This window comes from Cheilinus undulatus, linkage group 16 (assembly GCF_018320785.1).
Source record: "Cheilinus undulatus linkage group 16, ASM1832078v1, whole genome shotgun sequence".
Taxonomy (NCBI): domain Eukaryota; kingdom Metazoa; phylum Chordata; class Actinopteri; order Labriformes; family Labridae; genus Cheilinus; species Cheilinus undulatus.
Window position 1 is genome coordinate 17,017,990 of NC_054880.1, and position 9,420 is coordinate 17,027,409.

A 9,420-nucleotide genomic window follows, 5' to 3' on the forward strand; every position below is an offset into this window, starting at 1 on the left:
GCTTAAAAAATGGACTCAATGGCTTCATCTTTTTTCGTAAAAAGGTAAAAACGCTCAAAATTAACAAATAGTAGTTTAATTTCAAATCTTTAATAAAAAGTAAATAAGGTTAAATAAATCGGACGAAAGACGAAAGAGGAAAATTTAAATGAAATCATGTATTTATATTTCCATGAAAAATTGAAATGTTCTAACCTTAAAGAGTTTCTTTTCATAATCGTTTAGCGTTAATAGTTAACTTTTATTTTGGTGGGTACCAGTTGTCATGTGACCGCCTACCTAAGTCATATGACCCACACAGTGAGCTGCTGTGTGGTTGGACCTGTGGTTGTGGATGTGTTGAAGAGACAACTTCCGGCATTATCTGTGAGATCTTTGTCCGGTTTTTGTCGTTTAACTTTGGGATTTATATTTATATTTTTATTGGAATAAGAAGAAAGTTTGATGACGTAGAATTGACATGGAAACAAGATGCCGGCTCGCCGCTTTGTCGGTTCTTCTCTCCGCTCTCTTTGCACCCAGTGTTTGTGTCATCAGCCCTAAACAGGTAAAGTGATAATACAGCCTAAAATGTGATACAGAAATGTTAAAAAAATACAGTAATGTAGCCTGCTAGAATAAGTACTATCAGCTCCTTCACGTGAAAACTGCTTTATCTTATTTCAATTAAAAGCTTATAGTCTCTGTAACTGTATTATATGTAATTTTAGTTATTTATTTGAATGCAATCATTGATCTTATTGAGCCATTTAATTTTAATGTTACTTTACCTTCTGTTTGACTTACTTGTCAAATATGTCCCCTGTTTGGGTATTTTGATGGCCTTTATCTTGTGGTTAAAGTGATCACTGCTGTCTGTCTTATATTATTATTTATCATTTAGAAAAGGCTTGCCAAAGCGACCTTTCTTGAAGGAGAGAGTGAGTGCTATGAGCTGATGTAGTATTTAGTGTTTATTTGGTTTAGTTTAAAGCTCCAATGAGGTTATTTATGCTTTGTCAATTTCGGCACCCCCTGTGGACAGTATTTGCCGATTTTGTCTTCACTTTTGTCAAAGCATCATTCATTAAGAAAAAGTCTGTTCCTGCAGCGCACTGTAAATATTTTTTTATGGTGGTGGTTCTCAACGTGGGGGTCAGGACCCCCTCTGGGGTCGTGAGACTTGGGACAGAAGGGGGCCACCAGATGCCTTCCAAAAATCAAAGAATATTTTAAAATGATGTCAAACAGCATATTTAACCCTTGCTTATTTTTTTAAAAAAGGCCTAAATGTAGGTGAATTTAAAATAAATACATGGTCATTTGTTGAGATTTAAGCTGAAATCAGAGTAATATGTTTATTTTTAAAATCCTTAAAATTTAAGTTTGCACATGACTATTCTTGAATTTGCACAGTGTTTTTCAACTGTGCTTCAACCACCTTCAGGTACAGAGGGGCTGCCCCATCCCTGGCACCTGTATTTTGGGGGGCGCGACCTGAAAAGTTTGAGAGCCCCTGTTCTATGACACCTACCGTGTAGCAGGCATCAAAAACAAACTGTAGAAATTTATAATACAGTTGCTGATGGTCTAATTTGCTTTCACTGGTCATAAGACATCAGATGTACTTTCGGTTTCATTACCTGCTAAAAAAGTCCTGACAAAAAACTAAAGTGGTCAAAGTGGACTTTTCAGAGGCCAAACATGTTCCCTTTATTTTTTACAGTCAGTAAATGCTATGATGTTTTTAAGAGACTTCTGCAGCTTTGTGGTTTGAAATTTAGGAATGAATCCTGTTGAGGAAGTATGACTATCACATGCCTGTGTAACCTGACACCTAGTTCAGGTTAACATCCCTGCCCTAACTGGTCTTGCCACTTCATAATAAAAGCACCTTTTCCCTCACTCAGCCTGATTTAATCTTTGTCTTCTTGACTTGTCAGATTGATCCCCTGGTGTACGAGGAGCAGCTGCTGTGGGTGAGCGGGTCTCAGGGGGCGGTGAACACCTACAGAATCCCACTGCTCAGCTTCTCCCCTAAAGGAAGCCTGCTGGCTTTCTCAGAGGCCAGGAAATTCACACACGGCGATATGGGGGCAAAGTTCATCGCCATGCGTCGGTCTACAGACAAAGGCAGGCCCAGCACAGTGACACAGACAGATACACACATAATAAATCAAACCGTAAACACACACTAACAAACACGGTACTCGGCAGTCACTAATCCTATCTAGATTTTTCTGATTCAGACTTATCTTTGTCATTATTTATATAGTTTAACATATCGATAATTTTCTTAATTTTTTTAACCTCATAGTTTTGTTTGTATATCTATTGAAAACCAAGAAAATGAAGCAAAATACAATCTAAATGTGAAGTTACCAGATTTTCCAGAGCTTTCAGGCTATCAGCAGTTAACATAGTTAGCTCACAGAGGAAGAGGATGTTGTAAAATATTTCTTCATCAGGTCTTTACAAAAAAGAAACCCATTGTTTTACTATTATGTGTAATGCTTATGTTATGCTTTGAAATGTTTCCCACAAAAAAAGTATAATCTTTAGACACTTTACAAAAAGAGCTTTTTATAAAGCAAAGATCCACCATCAGAGAGTACATGGCCCACAATTGTGCAGTTCAGGTTAAAGTCTGGCTTGTGGCTCCTATCACTCATGTCATTAATAATAATAATAATAATACATTTTATTTAAGGGCGCCTTTCATGACACTCAAGGTCATCTTACAAAAATGTGCATTAAAAAAAAAATTCCCTACTCTCTTTAATCCTTATCCAATAACATCTTCTATTAATAAAAGCGTATAATGTCCAAACATATCTTAGACCCAGTGGAGACCCAATATTAATCCACCACGAGAAAAGCTATTAGCAGTATTTATAAAAGTCAGAAAAGTTGCAGTGGCAAGACGAAACTTTTCTCAACATGAAAAAGCCTTGAGCAGAACCAGACTCACATAGAGCAGCAATCATATGCAGGTATGTTGGGCTAGGGAAGTCAGATAAAAGGAGATGCAAAATGAAGAGATGGATAGAGACAAACAGATGAATATACACAACAATCGATAGATTTATTAACCTTGCAAAGCAGATGTGTGTTTCTCACTGGCGAATCCATCTTGCAAAGCCCCCCTCTGAACTGTTTGGGCCCGGTTAGAAAGTGACAGAACCAATCAGCGATGAAGGGGAAGTACTTTAGAGCACAGCGGAGTCGTGTCATAAGCAAGCAGCAACAAGAAGCCGGTCCAGTTATGGTGGAAGACATTAGAGTGAATGCTGCTAAAGCCCCAGTTTTATCAGGACCTGACGACATTTCTTCATTAATAGAAGAACAAAGAACAGTACTGAGTTGGCTTCTATTCAAAAACGACAAAAGTTGTGCACTGACATGTCTATAGTTGACATGGTTTGGGTTATGCTGTTCTATATGGAGTTTATTACTCAGTAGCAGTCCACGCGCACCTCAGTACATGCAACAGCGTCACGTGTTTTGTTGCTTTTTAAATCTCTTGTTTTGTTGCTCATTAAATCGCTGCCCAGTGCCTTTGCTGTGTCTTTGGAAGATCCTGGATAATGTTAAGCCAGAGATTTTTTTCTCTATGCCTCTAGTTAAGGATTTTTTGGTCTCATGCGAAGGCCTCTTTGTATAAACAATATATGCCATAATCAGCAAGTTTTTCCACCTGTGAAACAGAATTAATTCATTAAGTCAACCAAGTAAGCAAGCTTTATTTGACATTGATAACAGCTCTGATTCCCCTGGCCTTCTTTCGCTGCCAGCAGAGAGAGAGAGAAAAACACTTGTTTAAAGCGATGCCCCCCAAGAATGACGAGGCCCTACATGCTGTACATGGTCTACGTATGGGGAGTGGTTGGCTTAAGTACTGTAGAAGGATGTCCAAAACACTTAAATATGTTTATATACTCAGTGTAGACTTCTTCGACTTTGGTGCAGAAGTTACCTAAATAACTGTCTGAATCCTCCCCTACCTGCCTGCAGGAGCCACCTGGTCTCCCACCACCTTCATTGTGGATGATGGAACGAAGCCGGATGGTCTGAACCTGGGTGCAGTGGTGGTGGATGAGGAAGTGGGCTCAGTGATCCTGATCTACACCATCTGCTTTTACCTCAACCAATGTTTCCCAGCCAGCATCATGATGGTGGAGAGCAAGGACGACGGCCTCAGCTGGAGCCCGCCCAGAAACCTTTCTGTGCAGCTTGGAATCAAAAACTTTGCTCCTGGGCCGGGCTTTGGCATCCAGGTGAGAGAACAAAAGACACCCTTGAGGTGGTTTCTGGCTGCAAAGTGAGATGACATGTGGGCTAAATGTCCTTTCATGCTTCATAAAAGTCCCCTTGTAGGTACTGTTTTAAATAGATACTGCCATTTAAGACTTTGAAGTACTAGTGCTATTTACATGTGTTAATTTGACTTTTTAAAAGCAGGACTCCCTGTCATATAAACCAGGGATGTGCATGTTCAGCTAAATAAACAATTAAACATTGCCATCCTTGCTAGGTGGCATTAGAATGTGTAATTGGTTTAACAATTTATTAATGTTCTATAAATTCAGACCCACAGTTCTGGCCAGTGTCTAAGCTTTAATACAGCTGCTCACCAGTAGCTGGGGCTGTTCCTACGGTTAACGTCCATCACCGCACCGCTAGACTACCTTGATCCAAGTCAGTACAGTGGATGCTTGCATCTTAAAACCCAGGGTAGTGTTGCAGCAGTTTAAACTAGAGGATTAAGTATGTGATGTCAGCATAATTGATCATTGTGACGAATAACCCATTTAACATAGGCATGTTGATATTAATCCGTCTAAGGTATGAAGGCTGGAGGTGCTAGCATTACCCACACTTGCCCATGTAAAATAAACCGTGAACTGGATATTTACTGTTTTGGGGCGTTTTCTTACCTTAAGACCAGTCAAATAATCAGAATTTATGCTTGCATTTAGTCAGTATTGAAATATGACACTGAGGATCATCCCTTCTTTAAAGTTACATGATGTAACCTCAGCTGTCCTAGTCCTCACCAGGGTTTTGTAATCACCTTATTAAACAGGGTTGTAATTTTTCTTATTATACTGCAATTAGTCTTAGAGATTATGAAATGCTTGAACCTAACTGATCATTAGTTCATGTTTTAACTTTGGTTTTGTTAGAGGAAGTTTTTCTTGTGTCCATATAAAAGAAGAAGTGAAATTAACTTTGTTCACATTATGGCTGTGTCTTAGGTTTTAGTGTCTGACCTCTTTTTCATGTACTAGTAGAACAAATATAATGATATTGCTTTCTGCATTGTGTCTAAGGTCTTATATGATACTATAATGCCAGGTTTCAGTATCAGCAAGCTTAACATTGTTTGCATTAATTCCATTAAACCTCCACAATGTGTACCCTTGTTAATTTTTTAATTTTCTTTTTTTATTGGAGCTGGGTTAGATAAATGTTCCTACACTTTTAGCCTCTGTATACCTCAGTGCTGGTCATTTTGAAGGTTTAAATAAGAGTCAACAAATTCATTACAGAATTTGAGGGGAGCTGAAATGTTGCAAATTAGTGGCTTATTATCCCTCTTACACAGTCTGAGCTGAGCATCTGTCCAGTTATTTTGTTTGTGTTTGTGCTTGCCAGTTTTTAGGAAATTAAACCTTCTGGTGTCCTGCAGCAGATTGTTCACTCCTGATAATCATTTCAGTTCATTTAATGAGATATTAATGTCTATGTCGCTTGCATTTTACCACTGAAATATATACATTATTCAACGTTGTCCCTTATGCATCATGTTCTCACTGTATGTCCTGATTTTTTGTGTCTTAAACAACAGAAACACTATGAACCAGCTAAGGGGAGGTTAGTTGTTTGTGGTCATGGCACACTGGAGGGAGACGGAGTGTTCTGCATCCTGAGTGATGATCACGGGAAAAACTGGTTCAATGGTGCTGCACTGAAAAGTATTCCTTATAACCAGCAGAAGAGGGCACAGGACTTTAACCCCGATGAATGCCAGGTACACTATGATTGCTGCCACTGGTGAGAATAATGCCATGTTGATCACATCTTATTGGATTGTCAGCCATACCAGAAAGATTAAAGTCCCTTTAAAGTGAAATATAAACTTTGTTTCTTAACATACTAGATATGTTGGAATAAGGTTGCTTTAAACATGTGAAAACACTGTGTGCGACTGTTTGTTTTTTTTATTCAGACCAATAGAAAGTTGTTCACCTCTTTCCTGTTTGCTTGGTTAATTTGAGCAGAGCAAATCTGAGCCTATAATGGCACCAGTCTTGATGAGGAATTACCCCGTACCCTAACTCTACTATGATAGAAAATCACCAAGCAGTTCATATCAGTACAGTTTGTTGTTAGCCGATGTCACTGCCTTCATTGGAAGTTGACAGCCAGCTACATGCTTTGTTTTGTTCATTGTGAGGTAAATTTCCAAAATCTATCAGCCAAGGTGGCCTAAGGGTCATTAAAAGTATCATAATGAGAGATTTGTACCAGAAAACAGTAAATTCAATTCCCAACTTCTGTCTCTCTGCTCTGGCACAAAGCCAGGCATCTGCGCTCTGATCAGAAGCATTTTTATTTTTTTGAGAGGATCGTGTTTCTTGTGAGTGGGCCTGGCTTCAGCTAATTCAACTGACACGCCCACACCATCTATATTATTACTGCCTCATTTTTCATGATTTTGAAGCTCAATTTTATAAACTTAGAGATGTTTTTCATGACTGAAAATTGGCCTGGTGGGTCATAAAACAGTGGCCTGTCATACGACAAACTTAAAATACAGATTGTTTTTTATCACTTTACAGGGACTTTATTTGGTTTCTTTAGTATTCAGAACATGAGATACAGCCTACTCTACCTGCACTGCTTTGTGAGTTTTTTTTAAATGTGGACAAACAAGAAATCTTCACAAGAGTTTAAAAAATATTCAGATTAAACCAATGAATATTACTTATTCAACTGCAAACAGCAGGCAGCCTATATAAAATCATAAATTGTGAAGAAAATTACAATTTTAGTCAGTGAAAGGCATGTGTAAAGTCTGCCAGCTTGTTATGGAGCTCACTGCCGTCTAGTGGCCAAATCAATCCAGCTAAAAATTAGTATTTTTAGACATTTTGAGTATATCTTCACCCATGCTTTTGCTACAATAATACTGCTTAGTCATAATTACTGAACTATTTTTTTATGTTTGACATCAATAAACCTCCCTTCACTCTCCCTCTGCGCATTCCTGCAGCCAGTTGAGATGACAGACGGCAGCATCGTCATCAATGTTCGGAACCAGAACAGCTATCACTGTCAGTGTCGTCTGGTGGTACGCAGTCTGGATGGAGGATTGTCCCTGCCTGTAGAGGGTCTGTACTTCGACTACACACTAGTGGACCCTGTTGTAGCAGCTGGAGCATTGCAGAAAGACGGAGTTCTCTACTTCACCAACCCGGCCAACAAGCAACACAGTAAGAACTACAATGCAAAAAAGTTAAAGTTGTTTCTTTCCTACTAGTTATTTTCACTGGTGCTGCTATTAAATTGGCCAAACCACAATACCATGTTACAAATATTTTCGATTCTTTTTGTTTTTAAAAGCTGTGATCCTGAAAAAATACTTTGTTTGCCCTAGATAACATAGTTGGTTTTCAGTTACTACTTGACTTTGATACATGATATGAACATGGATGAGACACAATTATAAGAAGAAATTAGGTACTGTGTTATCTCCTGTCCAATCAGTAAGTGAGGGTTTGAACTTCTTGACATCTCTGCTCTCAGGAGTCAACCTGACTCTGCGCTGGTCGATGACCGATGGTAAAACATGGGAGAATCAAGCTGTTCAGATATGGGCAGGGCCGAGTGGTTATTCCTGCATTACATCACTTAACAGCGGCTCTGCTGAGGACCGGAAGTACATCTATGTTATCTACGAGAAGGGACACAAGGACTACTGGGAGACCGTGTCGTTCGCCAAGATCCACCTGTTTGGTGGGCAGTAGAGCGGGAGGTAAGCCAAAGCAGAAACTCTGTTTATCTGAAAAGATTTGGTTGAATTACTATTTGACAATGAAAACTGGTGTCTTAATTTATTCTAGGTTTGTCTCCCGGATTCAAATGTTTGGAAGGAAAGGGAAACGGGAACTTGTTGATTACTCCCACGACTTTCTCAGGATGAAAATAAAAGACTTTCAATCACTTAAAGACTAAATCATGTTGGGAAACAGCAGGCACAGAACCAGGAATGTCAGACATTGTTAGTTCTGTAATGAACTGATATAAGAGGGCTCCTTTTTATGGTTAAGTTGCAGATATGTCTGTTTTATTGCATTCATGTATAACAAAGTTTGTTTGTCATCTTACACCAGAGATTTTTAAATTTCTTCCTGGTAAGCAAAAGCAAATATGGTGGAACAATGGACATTTTTGAAGCAAATTAACTGTATTCAGGACAAGGACACTAGTTTCTATGCAAGTTAAAATTTCTTTCTTGTAAATATTTGTTTTGAAGCTGGATTTTTTTCCACAAAAAATGATAATACTGCATTGAAGTATCACTTCAAACTGATAAATGACTCACAGTGGTAATTTTGGGGTCTTGAACTAATATGGTGGTTATATGCATCTGTCACTTACTCCTCTAACAGAGTCATTGTTTACTTGGTGATGGTGGAAATGGTTTTGAATTTACTTTAACCAATAGTAATCATATTCATCTACGAGGTTGCACAAAAAAATCCCACCTTTGCTTGTCAATATAATGAGGGTACTTTTTGCTCTCATTAAGATGTAATTGTGCCAGAAGTTATATATTAAAAGATTTTCATTTTAGCAGAACGGTATGTATAATTTAAAAGATGAAGTGTGTATGCGGTTGAATGTTGACTGAGTGGGTGCATTACATAGCCAAAGTTTCTCTTCTGCTGATTGTTTTCTCATAGTTTGTCATTTTATCTCTGCTTTTTTCAAATGACATCACCAGCATTGTACACTAGTTCACAATGTGCAAATGCAGAACACCATGTGATCTTTGCTACCCGCAGAATAAATAAATGATTTCTGACTGTAGCATAGTATTTCCTCTTTATTTGTGCCAGGTAAAGATGATCTGTTTTGCAGGGTCATTTTTTTAATAAGAAAAAAAGTGTATCTTGTTTTTCTTGAAAATGTGTAGAATATTTCCTGTTTAAATGTTTAAATGTATTTCCTGTCCTATTTAACCATCAAGCTTCAATTTTAGATACAATTTTGGCTTCCCAAAAACAAACAAGGTAATCAATTATTCTGCCACTTATTTTTGTCCAAATTGTTTGTCATATGTTAAAAATGGAGTACACCCTTCCTTCCTCTACAGCAGTGGTTCAAGGCCTAAAAGTGAGTCATGGGGCTGTTTTCAGTGGTACAACAGTT

General features: G+C 38.2%; 1 protein-coding gene across 1 annotated transcript; it reads left to right on the top strand.

Annotated features, from left to right (window-relative positions):
- The first annotated feature begins 304 nt into the window (after window positions 1–304).
- Window positions 305–9,078, top strand: neu1 (neuraminidase 1). The gene is made up of 7 exons (XM_041810045.1): window positions 305–547; window positions 1,923–2,112; window positions 3,994–4,256; window positions 5,831–6,013; window positions 7,259–7,478; window positions 7,792–8,020; window positions 8,109–9,078. Exons 1-6 carry the CDS (start codon window positions 461–463, stop codon window positions 8,010–8,012), a joined length of 1,164 nt encoding a protein of 387 aa, XP_041665979.1. The 5' UTR covers window positions 305–460; the 3' UTR covers window positions 8,013–8,020; window positions 8,109–9,078.
- Window positions 9,079–9,420: the final 342 nt, after the last annotated feature.

Excerpts from the sequence above, each read along its gene's own strand:
- neu1 (XM_041810045.1), top strand. The coding sequence starts at position 461 with ATGGAAACAAGATGCCGGCTCGCCGCTTTGTCGGTTCTTCTCTCCGCT. Across the intron at positions 2,113-3,993 it reads GCGTCGGTCTACAGACAAAG|GAGCCACCTGGTCTCCCACC; the intron begins GCAGGCCCAGCA and ends ACCTGCCTGCAG. Across the intron at positions 7,479-7,791 it reads CCCGGCCAACAAGCAACACA|GAGTCAACCTGACTCTGCGC; the intron begins GTAAGAACTACA and ends CTCTGCTCTCAG.